Genomic DNA, 15663 nt, shown 5'->3' with positions numbered 1-15663 from the left:
AGTATCGGCTGGGATTTTCGCAACTTTATATATATATGTATATAGAACATATTCGTTTCGTTCCAGCTGCGGTTTTTATGTTCTTCGATTTTCTATGCGAAGATGGTTAAAATGTTACCATCTTCTTAACTCTAATTCACTCAAATTAAATTCTCTTGAATAATGACCAGGCATTTACTTTCGCTGTGGTGGGCTGGGCTGATGGGTTTTTCCAAGAAAACCGGCCCCTCTAAAGTATGCAATAAAAGTGTATAACAAAATACCTAATGAAATTTGCGTATTTAAATTATTGTGCAATAATACAAAGCATTAAGATAAAAAGCGAGCCTACCTTAAAAAAAAAACAGAATATGGAGAAAGCAGCAAAAAAGGGACCGAAAGCCTTTTAATTTATGACAAGGCCTATTCAGGGGCGTGTGCAGCTGAAATGTATTCAGAAAAGACAGATAGAGGGAAGCCCTAGCCCTGACCATCTCCCTTCTCTCTTCCTCCCCCCACCATTTGAATCCCTATGCCGCAAGGCTGAAAAAGAAATTTGTATTTGTTTGTCTTTTGCATAGCGACTTTTATATATAACACACAGTTAGGATCGTAAATTAAACGCTAATTGTACAACGGCGGATGCTGCCTTTGAAGATGATGAATTATACGGTAAGTAAAGAGAAGCATATTAAAAATTAATTTAAATTTTTAATTTATTCTCTGTATGTGTGTGCACAAGTTGATCAACTCAAAAGGAGCATATTATATGTATATGTGGCCGGTCCACTGAACCCAATTGAAGAGCAAAGACAGGCAACAAAAAAAAAAAGTCAGTCTAGTACCTGAAATAAATTTCATTTACACCGGAAATTTGTATACCCTACTAAAGGTTCAAACACTTTTTAAGCAGCCTTCCTATAGTCAAAAATAAGACAACAAAAAATTGGGTATTCGTTTACTTATCTGTACATATGTTTCATTTAGACGTTCGAATAACATTAATTTAGTTGTAAAGTGTATAATTAAAGGTCCCACAGCTCTGTGTTTGTCCTTGGCCCTTGGCCTTATTGCCTTAATATGGCGATTGGCCTCTTAGTGCAAAGAGAGAAAATTTCCGGGGACAGCCTCTGGGCCATAACCGCCGGCCACTTCCGGCTCTGTTGCGAGACGAGAAAGTTTCTGTTTTTTTTTGTTTTTTTTTTTTGTTTTTTGCATGGAGCAACTTTGACACTTCCCGAAAATTAATTACTTTAAAGTTATCGTTCATTCTCTTGCTGCCTCGCCTCACCTAACCGGCATTTCCCCCTGACTGTCCTGCTCATTTCCCTGGAATGGGCGAAAATTAAATAATAAATTATTATTGCTAGGCAAGCCAATGAAGTGTGCCAAATTTAATGGACGCCAGTTCTCATAGTTGGGCTAGTGCGCCACTTCAAAGTAATTGTAAAATATCCATGACATGGAGTGGAGTGGAGTCGTGGAGAGGGGCGGGGTGGGGAAGTATGCCGGAACTTCGGCTTCGACTGCGCCCGGATTCACACGAGCGAATGGCGCAAAATAAGTATAAATAAATTATAATAAATGACTTTAATCTTTCAGCATAATTTCAGTTGTGGCAATTATTGACGCCCGGCTGACTGTTCTCGCTCTTTTAAATTAGATTTTCATTTTATTTTATTACAGATTTAAGATTTATCAGACCGAGCAAGAGCACAGAGCAGATCTACCTTCCACCCCCCCACACACCGCATCGCGACGTCCTACTGGCCTACCTTGGCAATTCTAGTTGAAATGTTCATGGCCATTTCTTTCTTTTTTTGCCTCTTTTTTTTTTGCCCACGCACTCAGCCAAATTGCCATCCTCTTTCATTGCCCTTACCCTGCTAACTGTTCAGCATGGTGAAAATGCATATATATATATGTGTACGATTTCATACACAATTTTTTAATTTTCTCTTGTTGTTGATGTTGCTTTTCTTTTTATTTTCCGCCATATATAGCCATTTTTTTTGATAGCCAGGTGCAACGACTGGCTGGCAGACTTTACGTTACAGTGCACAGAATATTGTCAACAACGTCAACGACCAAAGAAATGACTGAAACCAGAAGCAGAGCCATCAACTTACCAGAAACTTTATTTTGATGTCATAACAGAAATATCTAACGCTTCTTTTGGGAGTATCTCAATTCAGTTTGCTTACCTGTAAAGAGAAAAGCGTTTAAAAATGAATTATTTAACAATTAAACTGTCGGTAAAGTTTAGTTTCTAAATTATAGAGTAAGCCAATGGCAATTGAGTTGTCAAGTAATGACAATGACGAGTTTTCAGTTAGACACAAAGATATTTAAAAGGCAGTAGAAAGAGACTAACTTTAATGTCTTATAAATTTCTTATTTGAGTCCAAAAATTGATTTCAATGCTAATGGCAACTAATTAAACTGATAAGATATCAGAATATATATACTAAATTGTCACTGATTTATGACCATTGAATGTATGTTTAAGCATATCCTCAGGTATTTCAACTTGGCGGAAACTCACAATGTTCTTTAGCATATTTCCCTGGAGTAAAAAAACCACTCACATGACAACACAAAAGAGGCAACCAAATGAGAATTGATTGCTTACTTTAAAGACAGAGACCTCGAGACTCATCGTCTCTCGTACCTTCAAACACTCAAGGATAATGTCATGTGTGACTGTATGGGTGTGTGTGAGTGTGTGTGGCATAAAAATCTTCTTAGAGCCCAATAATAATCAACACGAAATGTGTCAACACCTTTCATTGGTACCACTCCTCGAATTCTTTCAACCTGTCCTTGATATAAAAATTTACATACTTACATATATATATATACATATGTATGTATTTGCGTGCCTTTGCTTTTAGGCAACAACATGTTTTAGATTTTAGGTATACATATTTCTGCTCCTCTGCACAAACCCATACCACAGCAGGCAGTCGGTGGAAAAATCTATATTCATAGGACGCGCCCCACTGGCGGCCAAAAATAAAGCAATATTTTGCTTTTTTTTCTTCTCTTGTGTTGACTCGGTTTGGCTTGGCATGTAAACCAGAAACGGAAAACAAGTCGTCTGTATAAACACCAACGTTTTCCCCTCTCTGTAACCCTTTTTTTGGGCAACCCCCTTCTGCTGACAAGTCCATGCTGAAGTATGTATTTGCATTTAGTAGCAATTTGGTGAGCCTAAAAGCAGGCCACACAAAAAGGTTGCCCTTGCCATCGATAAGATGGTGCCCCGGGGTTCCGCTAAATCTAGCGACTGTCATAATTTGACACACGCACGAATGTGCTCACTATGGACGTGTGTGTGTATGTGTGTGTATGTGTGTGTGTGAACACAGTGAGGCGTAAAACATGCCGGCAGATTTTCAGATTCATCCTTCGACTGCTCGACAATGTCAAAGTCACCGTTCGGTCTTCTTCGTTGTCCTCATCTCTTGGCTCCGCGTTGATGTCAAGGTGTTGGCATGCCTCTTTATCGTTGCTCACTTTTATTTTATTTTCATTTTTCTTTTCTTTTTGTGTCTGTGTGTGTGTGTGTGCGAGTTTCTGCCTGCCGATTTGCGTAATTTTCAGGTTCATTTAGCGTTTAATGCTTGTAAAGCAATTTTAATTTTATGGCCAAGAGCCAAAGCCAAAAGGAAACCAAAAGCAGCCGCAACCAGAAAGGTGAAAACAAATTTCATAAAGGATTATGCGCGCTCCAGTGGCGCCTCACCAAAAAACCAGGCAACAAAAGAATGATGATGATGATGATGATGCTTATCGCAAACCAAAAAGGCGCTGGAAACTGGCAAAGAAGCAGCACGGAATAATCACTGTAATTGTTATCGGTCTACGTGCATCGCTCACATGGACAATGCCAACTGAAATGGAATCTCACTCTTCCATCCATCCATCCATCCATCCATCCAGCCATCCATCCCAAACACTCATACACATTTGACAAGAACAAACGAAGGGATATGTTTTTGTCAGGGAGGGCAAACTAACACATACATACAAGCGACATGCGGTAAAGTTTTCGTGTTAAGTTGACAAATTATTTTGGTAAATATTTGCGTGATTTCAATAATGATGTTGCTTTAGCTTCAGCTCAGTTCAGTTCAGTTCAGTTTTGGTTTGGCTTGGTTTGCTTCGCTTTGGTGGGCCGTTGCGGAATTGTTGTGGTCTCTGTGGTTTTTCTCGCGTGTGCCAGCGACTACAAACTTTATATATATACATATATACATACATAGATGTGTGTGTGTGTGACTTGTTGGAGAGAAGGGTGTGTAGTCAAGCCAACGCTATTAATTAGCCGATAGTCACTGGCTCACATATTGAATATTAATTACACTTTCTAATCCACCCACATGAACATGACTAAACGCACCGCAACTGCTTCCCACCCCATCTCCCTCTACACAAACTCATTTCGTAGGCTAATTAAGGACCGTAGGCAAATGTGACCAAATGCAAACACTCTAATGTGAAAAACACTTTAGGCCATCTAGATACTTGATAGGCCAAACAATTAACTTCAATCGTGCACGGACATTGAGGTGTAATTAACACTTGGCTTGGTTCGGCCAAGGATAGCTGCAGGCTTTTGTGGCAATTGTCTACATTTGCGATTAACTACAATCGATTCGGCAAGAAGGAGGTGAAATTGACTTTCCCAAAAGGGCTTATACAATTAGATAGAAAAGAAATTCAACTTGTTGTCCGTGACCATGATAGATTTGTCTGTGCATAGCCCGTATCATGAACTTCGGCAATGGAAAACCACACCAACAACAACAAAATACAACAGACAACACTTTCTAATGAACTTAACAAAAAACAAAAAAAAACCAACTGCCAACAATACCTGCAACAATTCTGAGGCAAATCTAAATTCAAATGGCATAAATGCGGTAAAAAAAAAGAAACAGGTGAATTATATGTCCATAGACCATAAACACAAAGAGAAATAGAGAGAAAAGAGAGAGAGAGAGAGAGCGCGAGAAAGAGAGAGAGAAAATGGAGAACGTCGAAAACTATTAGCCAGGCGTGACGATGACGCAAAATTTTGATTGCAAACTTTAAATCTACCACTTTCTGTTATTTCCTCTATTATGTATAGACTTACAAAATTTATATATGTATTTGTAGAAATTTGATAAAAAACAATTTTGAATTTAGCTGGCTTATTTAAATCTGCGCTTTCCTTTTTAGATCAACAACAAATAGTCAGAATTTATCTCTTCGAATTTATCGGATAACACTTTATAACTTTTTAGAAATTTTATAGAGATTTTCTCCAAATTCACTCTCTTACACTCAATCCAAGTAAAAGTGGAGGCGTGTCCCATCAACTTCTGAGAAACTCAAATTACAAAATCTGAAAAAAAGAAGCCCAAGTTATAGTTCCACTCAGTTTATAGCTTCAGGTCACAGGTGAGGAAGGATGACCAATGCTTTGGACTTGGCCGTAAATCATTTTGATTGCCCTTGAAATATGTGCACAGAGTCCAAGTGTTTGCCTCGGGGGATTTGCATCATTTTCTCGTTATTATGGCAGACAAAAACCAACATAAAGTCGCACAACCAATTGCCAATAAAATCCTCAATGTTAGGCAGAAAATGGAGGAGGAGAAGGAGGAGGCGAGGTCAGCATACGATGATATTCATGTGCCGCATGGGATAATTTCAGCAACTCCTGCAATTGGTGGCTTAGCCCTCTCCTTGCCGCATACAATCGAAGCTGATGTGTAGGTACTTGCATGTATCTTGTATGACTTCAATGCCTGAATTGATAATTGGCAATTATTGGCGCGCGCCTTTCCCATCGCCATGTACACTATCTTGTGTTTCTGACAAACTGACAACAGCTCCCCAAGGGCATTAATTATTTATAGACAACCAGTGCGAGCGCGCAAAAAGAAAACACTGAAATTCTGCCAGTCAAGGACAGGGTCGGGGCCGGGGCCAGGTTTATGAATATAATCATTTTGTTGTTTGTTTATTGTTAACGGTTTATATTGCCCATCATCATTTACGAACAGGGCTCTACAGGGTGAGTCAGCGCAAGTGTCTACCTGCCTGGGTCACCTGTGTTTATCAATAGCCATGCATTAAATGTCCATTAAGTGTGTCGCACCGGCGGCAGCGTCGGTTGTTGTGGCAGACTGCTATTTGTGCAACATTGGTCCTACCCTCGTGGCAACAAATAGATCAACCTTGTGATCGGTCGCATTGCCCTCCATTATCGCTAAAGGCATTTCCTCCTTATATATTGTCATTGTTTCAACAAATTCCGAGATTGCTGAGACCCATTTCCGTTGCACGTGTGCTCAGAGAGGCGTAAAACCAACCAAAAAATGCTGACAGTGCTTTCAGTTTGTGGCTTGTGTGTTGTATGTAGCATTCAAATCAGTGGACCTAGAACCTGTTGGAATGTTAAATTCAATAAACTGCTGAGCCAGCCATCGATAGACACCCGCTACAGAGTGAGATGTTGTTGGCAATGCTGGACCAGTCACGATGATGATGTTCCCACAGCAGAGGCAACAATTAAAAGTATTCACAAATCACAAACACAACTAATTTCGCGCCTTCTGACCCAACAGAGATCACCGCTGTTCTTTTGTTGGGTTTATGACGGGGCAGGAAACGGCAGACAATGACTCAAATCGGGTGGAATATGAAATAAGAAAGATTTTGTTTGTATACACACACAAGAGAGGCCCTTTTTTTTGTTAGTAATTTCGCACTTCATTTAGCGTTAAATTAAGAACCAAATATACATACAATTCTCAATATGAGACACAAAAATCCAAGTTGCAGACTTGGAATTGAAGACGGAGCACGAAATGTCCATAAAACCGACGGGGCAGAGTATCGCACGAAATGCCATTTAATCATTACTAAGCGAGGTCTCGTATTGCCATAGCAGAGAGAGAGAGACACAGAGAGAGTGAGAGAGATAGAGCTGGTGAGTAAGAGAATACGAGACGTGCCGATGCATAAATAAGAATGAGCACGCGGCTGCAACAGCAGCAACAGCAACAGCAGCAGCAGCGGTGATGCGCTTCAGTGCAGCGGAACGAACCACACAAAGCCAGTTCATTGTGTCTCCCCCTAAGCTACCAAAAAAAAGAAAAAAATCACTAAGAGTGGTAGAAAAAACCAGAGACAAAGTTTAGCGACATTAGAGTCCAGTCTCAGGCTGCTTCAACTTCAAACAAAACGAGTCATAAATGCGCAGTCGCAACACCATCGGCAGCAGCATCTCCGATTCGGATGGTGGTAAATGTGAAGGCCGCACCATCGGTTCGGGTAACCGAAAGAAATGCCAAACGTTGTTGTTATGTAGGCAGCCAGCTGCCTGCCTCCACCCCCTTCCCCCACCCACAACCATTGGCTATCCGCGTGCCTATGCTAACGATGCTACTTCGTCTTGGCAGCGCATTAAATGCTCAGATTTCTTGGCTATCCGCATAAAATTGAATTGAATAAAGAGTTGCCCATTGTTGAGGCATCTCTTGAGCATCTCTAGCCAGCGGCATCATAAAAATAAACGTTGTTGCTGCTGCTGCTGCTGCTGCTGGCCAGGCAGCCTTTCATAATCGCAAATTGATGCGCCAGCACAAGCAACATCTTCGTCTCACATTGCTTACAACCCCAACCCCAACCCCTCGCCTCTAGCACTATTACCATCATGTTGCTTGTCTCTACCATCTCCCCACTCCTCCAATGAGTCCCTCTGCTTGTGCAGTGGAGCGTGGGAGCGAGCTTGAAGCGAATGTGGAAACTGCGGGGCCGTATTGGCTAATGCCCCAAACATCGACATTGGCGTCGTCTGCTTTGCTGCTTTGGCCAGCTGTGCGTCGTCCAACGAAATTGATAACCGCGAAATAACAAAAAGCTTCTACAAAGAAGAAATGAATTCGTCTCATTCAATTTTATTTATGACTTCTTTGACTTGGCTTTCCTTTTTTTTCCCCCCCTCCTTCTCCATTTTCTTCTGTTTTTCCCATTTTCATCCATTTCTTTTTTCGATGTTCGTTTTCGCATTGATTTCTTATTAATTTTACATTTGCAGTTCGTTGGTTTTCTTTTCCCTCCCAATGTAGGCGACACTTGCCCTTTGTTTTTCTCTGGACCTTGGACCAAAAAAAAAAAAAAAATAAGAAAAACAAAAACTAGGTCCAACCACTGGCGCCAGTTCATGGCTTTTGTTTACGCTTTTCTTTTATGGCCCTTTTTGCTCATTTTGTTAGTGTTGTTGTTCATCTCCTGTCATGCCCCACCTTGGCAGGGGCGGGGGGTGGTGTTATTGTTTTAGTTAAGTTGACCATTTGTATACAATTCGGCCTGCCGCCGCCCAAAACGCTTATCTTTAAAATATGCGGCCACCATCACAATTCTCGTCCTTGCCCATGGTCAGGAGAGTTGGTCGATTCTGTTTGGGCCGCTTGGTCGGTCGGCCGTGTGCATTTGTGGCCTCATTTATTTTCATTTTCTTTGTCATAACAATCTTTTTGTGCGCTCGGTTGGTATTTATTGTCTGATGCTTTGAACGCATCTTAGTATTGTACTATAGTATTGTGTCTCTTTTCTTGGCGGTCGTTATATACGAATCTGTTTTTGTTGTTCTTCCTTTTCCATTCTTTTGTTTTATTTGCTTGTTTTGTTTTGGCCTCTTAATGCAATTGCCGCAACAAATTTGATTTGCTCATAAAAATGAAAATGAAATCAAATTAACATAATTGGCACAGATTTGTGACGACTAATACGGATTCCTTGAAGATTTCATTTCCTTAGTCCGCTTAATAAGTAGAGAACGCTATGCTATGTGGACATATAACTCAAATGGTAGCAATGGTCAAATTGTTCTCATAAGCTACTTAATATTTTGGTTTGGATTTCATCGATCTGTCAAAATTCATTAGCACCCCCCACAAATGAGGAAATCCAAGTCTAATTGTTAAATTCTACATTCACTTGCACGAAAACGAATGAAAGGTAAACTTAAGCTGCTTATGGCAAGTGACTGATGAGGGGAGCCGGGTAATGTGGGGAAGGTATGGGTAATAATAATTACGTTAAATAATGCCTCAAACAATAACTGACAATTGATGATTTATGTATTTGTATGTACGGGCCACTAAAACCCAAAATCAACAAGCAATTGGTGAGAGAGTGAGAGAGAGGGAACGAAGAAAAACCAGTTCGAAGAAGTTGCCAGAAGATGGTAAGACACGAAGTTGAAGTTGTTTTTTTTTTTTTTTTTTGGGGACTCATTACAACTTGCACGTTGCATGCTGGCCAAGGAATGCCGCATCAGCAAAAACAACAACAGCAACAAAATATTGCTAATTAGATTGCAGCCAAAGATGAGGATTTTGCTGTCTCTGACTTGGACTCTTTGTCAGTTTTGTAAAGAGCAACATCATGAATTTGCGGCTTATACACATGAAAGACGTGAGCAGTGAGCAACAGTGATCGCAGCAGCAGCCATGACAATCTGAGCAACAACATGAACAACGTGAGCAACATGAATGATGACAACCAAGCACGAAGAGTAAACTCGGCAATGAAGAGTCTACTTAGCCCAGAAATCATACTATGTAGGTATATGTGTAGGTACTAACTATAGATACATAGATAGATAGATAGAGTGTTGAGCTATGTAAATGTTAGTAACTGGCAAACTGTGTCAATGTCTGTGAACTGGAACTGGAGCGTTGGATTGCCGACTAAGAGTTAGTTTTCCTCTTTAGCTTTATTTTCGTTGCATTTTCGTATAATTTACAAAGCCAGGCCAATTTACTGCAAAAAACAAAATCGAGAGAGACCGAGAGGAGAAAGAAAGAGTGAGAGAGGGAGGGAGAAGTGAAGGGCCGACCATGAAATGCTGGCAGTTTCGCTTGCAGCAGTTGAAAGCTGTTTCTCTGCCTCTTTTGTAGTCGCTGTGATTCGCCAGGTTGTGTTGGCCAGGTGGGCGTGAGGCCTTAAATTGGCCATGTGTGGGTACATAGTAGTAGTAGGAGTAGTAACGAAGAGGCAGGCAGACAGGTGCAGGCAACGGAGCGCGTCCATTGCGAAGCTGACGGCGTGACCGAGGCAAATGATGGACATTCACTCTGCGTACCTTTAGTTACATATGTACATACATATGCCTCTCTACCCCCACTGTACTCCACACGATATGACCCCGAGGTCTTTAAATGACGATACGTTTTGGCCAACGAATCTTCACTGTTTATCCTCCAATCCCCCACCCCCCCCATCGCTTATATATCAGCCTTCCATCGTCATGTCGCTAATTAAAGTGGGCGTGAAAAGCAAACAGAGTGCAAATTTATCGTCATTGGCTCATTCTTCTCTCTTTTTTTTTTCCTCTGTCTTTTGGCCGATGCTCGATGCCATTTACCAAAATAATATGGCAAGTGGAACCATTAAGACGCCTCCTAAATTGCCTTGGGTCAAAGTGCCGGGGCGTGAAGGAATCCCCTTTGGCGTCTTTGGCGGACGAATTAACCCTTAAACAGCATTACACTCTCAGAAAACCACAAAATGTTTAAAATCAAAACACTTTACAGATACTTTATTACCATCGTAAAAACATTTTTGTCTATTTACTCAATTTTTACATTTAATCTAGTATGTGGTCGATATTGTGGTTTATATATGTATATAAATGAATTTTAATTCAATTTTTCTTGGCTTTTGCTGAGTGGAGACTTCCGCTCGAAGCACGTGCCAAGTGAGAAAGCAGCAAACAATCATCGAAATCATCTTCGATATGCACTCACATTTTGCACGGTGCGTAGCAAATTGCCCATAACAAGAAAATGTGAAAGTGTCGCTTCTCTTGTTATCCGATCCTCAGACAACATTATGTGGAATCATTTGGTTAATGGCCAAAAACGAGACAACAACTACATAATGCCATGGTATACGCATAATGCTCGGTCTCGGGAACCGAGACAGACAGTCAGATAGGCAGACAGGCAGACAAACTATCAAACTTTGGTGCTCGAACAATGCTCGCTGCCAAAACGCATTAAAACCCAATCAGAGTGTTTGGAGATGTCGAAGACAAAGAGAGCTACAAGTGAGGAGTTGGGGGAGACAGAGCGTGGCTTTGGTATCGCATCAAAGTCATCAGCTAATGAGACTTTGACTGCGTTTAGTTTTCGATTTGTTCAAGAAACGTAAGAGAAAAAAAACACAGAGAGAGAGAGATATAAAGAAAAAACAACAAAAAACTATGCCAGACAAACTGTCAACGCATGTCAAACGAAGGAAACATTTGACAGCGACCAACGCTCAATTAAAGCTTCACTTTGCTCCATCTCCATCCCGCCATCCCGCCATTCATTCCTTGAAACTCGGCAAAAGACAAAAGACATGCCAGCCAAGAAAGGGCATCAGTTTCTCTCCAAAAAGAAATCAATTAGTGCAAATTAGTGAGAAGGCAGCTGAATCAGCTGAGGCGCGAGACCAGACCATTTATTTTGGCTTAAGCTCTGTTGTATTTCTTGGTGCCGGTGCCTGGCTATTGGTTTGGCATTGTAAGTAAATTATTTTGGCTTTTTCATGGTCCATTGTGGTTGCCTTTGATATGGGTATATACGATTTGTATCTAATGAATTTTTAAGTACAAAATTATTAGACATTTGAGTGAAAAAAAAAATAAACAATAACTTGAATTTAATGGCCAAACGCCCGTTCAATAATAACTTAATCTTTAAGTGGTTTTGGCTTTTAGCCTGCCTGTCTGCCTGTCGAGTGTTAAATGGGGGAACCAAAATCATTCCCAGTGCACTTCATATACCCGCCCTCTCCGCCCTCCTCCCCCAACCCTTGGTTCCTTCCTTCGCTAATGTAGCCTAATTGCAGCTACTGTATCTGGTTCTGGATGCCAACTAATGTTCGTACTCGTAAAAAAAGAAATCCCCGCTTATCTGCCTGAACACACTCACACATACACTCGCAGTTGGATATATATATACGTACTTTAGGGTGGTTCAACAATGCATCGTTTGGGGGGAAAGCAAAAGGGAGCTGCATTATGCCACTTGACTATTTCCAAATTATTTCCTTCTCTAGTTTCTAAATGTTATAATTTCTTTCCCATTCAAAACATATTTTCAAGAGTTCAAAATTTTCTCTTAAGGAGAATTTCAAGCGAATAAAGACTGAAATTAGATGCCTAATAATTTAAAAAATATTTCAAATCTCTTGTGGAATATTTCAAATCTCTTGTGGAATTGATTCAATGATTTCTTTCCCATTCAAAACATAATTTTCAAGAATTACCAAATTTCTTTCAAATAATTATATTTCAAATAATAATTTGAAAAATATATCAAGTCACATGTGACAAATTACTCAATTGGTTCAATGATTTCTTTCCCATTCAAAAAAAGTCTTCAAGAGTTCAAAATTTCTCTTAAGTAGAATTTTAAGCGAATAAAAACTGAATAATTTAAAAATATATCAATTCTCTAGTGGAAAATTCCTCAATTGGTTCAATGATATATTGCCCATTCAAATCATATTTTTCAAGAATTTCCAAATTTCTCTTAATGAGAACTTCAAGCGAATAAAGACTGAAATTAGATGCCTAATAATTTGAAAACTATATCAATTCTCATGTGGAAAATTTCTCAATTGATCCACCCTAATATTTCTATATGTATAAAAGTGATATAGAGGATTTCCCGTTAGGGGTTAACAGCATAGCCACCCAATGTTCCCCGCACTCCACTACAATCGCATAAATCACAGTCGAGTGCATTTAATTAATTTGCCAGAAATGAAAACTTGTTGGCCCCATCACAGCAGCCAGAGCAAAAATTTCTAACCAACATACAAAAAAAAACGAAAAATGAAAAACCAACTATGTTGAATAAAAAGTTGGTTGCCATATGCAAAATTGTTTTTGTTTTAGAAAATATGATATGGAAATTCGAAGGCAGGTGGCGATGTGGTTCTGGCTTTTGTTCTTATTCTTTTTTTTCTGCATTTTCTCTCTGTTATTCGAATTCGCATTTGTTTGTTTGTTTTTATTTCTTATTATTTGCCAGTTTTGAATTTCCAATTACTCGATTTTATAGCAGCTTATTAGTCGAATTGCAACTGCCAGACCGTATGCAAATGCTCTGATTGGAAAGGGAGGAGGAGGAGGACGGCGAGGAGGAGGACACTAGAAAATACCATTTAATTGCAACGATTTCCACGAAAGCAAAATGCATTGATACATTTTGCATGCGTGCCTAATAGGGGAGGCAGATGGAAAATTATTCAAAGAAAAGCTCTGAGCGCGTTTAAAGGCAAAGAGAGGGAGAAAGTGAAACGAAGCCAATTGATTGATTCGAAATTCGCGGAAAATGGAAAGGACGGTCAGTAATTGCCGTGTCGTTTCAATAGAATCAAGTCAAGGACTCTACAAGTTAAAAAGCAGGACATTAATATGGAACTAGACTTATAAATAATGTGCGGCAATTGCATTGCAGACCATTCATCGACTATCTCAGGCAAAACAAAAGACAGTTAGAAGAAGGGACATGGACAGACAGGCAGACACATTTCCGTTTCCGGTCATTGGGGTTGGTACTTTGATAACTAACTTCTGTGCTCTATGCCTCAGTTGGCCAATTCTGGTTTAATATTTAAATTTTCTTGTTTCAACAATAGGTTTTCAGTCGTTTTTTTTTTTGCTTTTGGTTTTGGGGAGGATTGTTGCAGTGTTGTGTTGTTTGTTCAGGTTGCTGATGCAACATTCAATCCAGTGCTGCTTGTTACTTAGGTTTGTTTGAGTTTCTGTTTGCTGACTAGGTGGTTTGAATGGTCGGCAAATACATAGTGTGGTACAATTTCAGTTTTCTAAAGTTGCGCCACCAATGCAGGCAATTCGACGTTCTGCTTGGCTTGTTTCAACAACAGCCAGCAACAGTACACAAAAGGCAATGTGTTGTATAAAATCATAAACGGCCGAGTTTAACGAACTGGGCTCAGATCGGGCTTTGCTTTTGCCATTTTACTTTGCCTTTTGCTTTGAAAATACAAAAATTTCGCACTTCTTTTTGTTGTTGTTTTTGTCTTGTTCTTACATCATTTTGTTCTTACTCACCGCCCAGCAAAAGCCATGTGTTTGCCAAACTAAACGGTTCAACTAACCAGGGCAAACAAAAATTTGAAGTACTTTTTTGTGGCATCAATGGAAAACCAATTTATGGCTTAAATCTTTGTGATTTCTTTTTGTAATTCAATTAGTTGTAATCTTTTAACAATTCCAAAAACAAGACACCTGCCTTGGCAAAGCAAACTTTGTTTTATGTAATTAAAAACATATTAAATTAAATAAACAAATCCAAATATTAAAAGTCCTATCAAAAATTCTAGTTGCTTGCATTTGCAAAATTTAATTTCGCTCAGAGAGCTTAGAACTGTGAAATAATTTTCATCTTGCCATTTTCTGTTTGTCGCAAGGAAAAATCAACATTGCATGAGATTGAATAGCCTGGAAAATGTTGATTGGATTTTGTAGTTTCATTATATGGCCAGGATGCAAGAGTTCTTAAATATGTATATATAGAGACAGGAGCGGACACATGAAATTGGGGCCAGTTCCTTTCTATTAAATACTTGGAATATCAAGTAGGTTGAGACTTTGGACTATCAAATATATTTCAAAGCTGTCAATATCTTGAATACTGAATAAAATCATATATAGTCAGTATAAAAACATCAACTCGAATGATAACATCGTATTAAGTAAAGGAAAAATTCGTATTATTTTCAATATATTGTTATAATTTTAAGGAAAGCTACAAAAATGGATAACCCAAAGAAAGTACCCACATTCAATCTAACAACGGAACAGGAAATCGACATAAAGAAGGCATTCGATATATTCGATACTAAGCGCACTGGTTTCATTGAGTTTAAAAAGTTGCGTCTGGCCTTGTATTATTTGGATATTGATTGCACCATGGATGATATTCGTGACTTTATAGATCAAGTTGACAATAAGAAGACCGGACTCTTATCTTATCAGGATTTCTTTCAATTTATGCGTTTGAAAATGTCAGAAATGGGTATTTTGAATGTTTTCATGCAGTCGTTTTCATATTTCGACACTAACTGCACTGGATTAATATCATTTGATGATTTCAAACGTGTTGCCAAGGAGTTGGATATAAAAATAACCGATATTGAATTGCATGAGATAATTCGTACTGCCGATTTGGATGGCGATGGAAAAGTGGGTCGTGAAGATCTAATGGCTGTCATGAAGGCCAATAGATTGATTTAACAAGAAACTGGGAACTTCAAGCAGGCACAGGCGACTACTAACAGATTAATGAGTTTAAATTGTGTTTATGTTATTAAGATATTATCAGTTATATATATTTGAGACTTCACCATTTAGATACTGACTTTTAATCCAGGAGCTATCGTATCCGCTAACCACGAGCCCCTTAAAGTAACTTGCAATCCGACCCTGAAAGTATGCAAAATAGAGAATATCGAGTGAGATATTCTTTCTCGATTTTTGGCTATTTTAGCGCCTTGGCTGCCACACCACATGTGCAAGCACACACACACACACACTTCGGCAGGCACACCAGCAGTCACACACATTGCTATACAAATATAAAGGAGGCATAGATA

The 15663-nt window shown here is 39.4% G+C and overlaps 1 protein-coding gene across 1 annotated transcript; it reads left to right on the top strand.

Annotated features, from left to right (window-relative positions):
• The first annotated feature begins 14711 nt into the window (after positions 1–14711).
• On the top strand, positions 14712–15420 carry LOC6647842 (caltractin). Its single transcript, XM_002069515.3, has one exon. It carries the CDS (start codon positions 14825–14827, stop codon positions 15302–15304), a length of 480 nt encoding a protein of 159 aa, XP_002069551.1. The 5' UTR covers positions 14712–14824; the 3' UTR covers positions 15305–15420.
• The last annotated feature ends 243 nt before the right edge of the window (positions 15421–15663 follow it).

The sequence above is a fragment of the Drosophila willistoni genome, chromosome 3R (genome assembly GCF_018902025.1).
Source record: "Drosophila willistoni isolate 14030-0811.24 chromosome 3R, UCI_dwil_1.1, whole genome shotgun sequence".
Lineage (NCBI taxonomy): Eukaryota > Metazoa > Arthropoda > Insecta > Diptera > Drosophilidae > Drosophila > Drosophila willistoni.
This window is presented reverse-complemented; position numbering and strand designations above follow the sequence as displayed.

Bases quoted from the DNA above. Each gene is read 5' to 3' on its own strand.
- LOC6647842 (XM_002069515.3), top strand. From the start codon at position 14,825: ATGGATAACCCAAAGAAAGTACCCACATTCAATCTAACAACGGAACAG.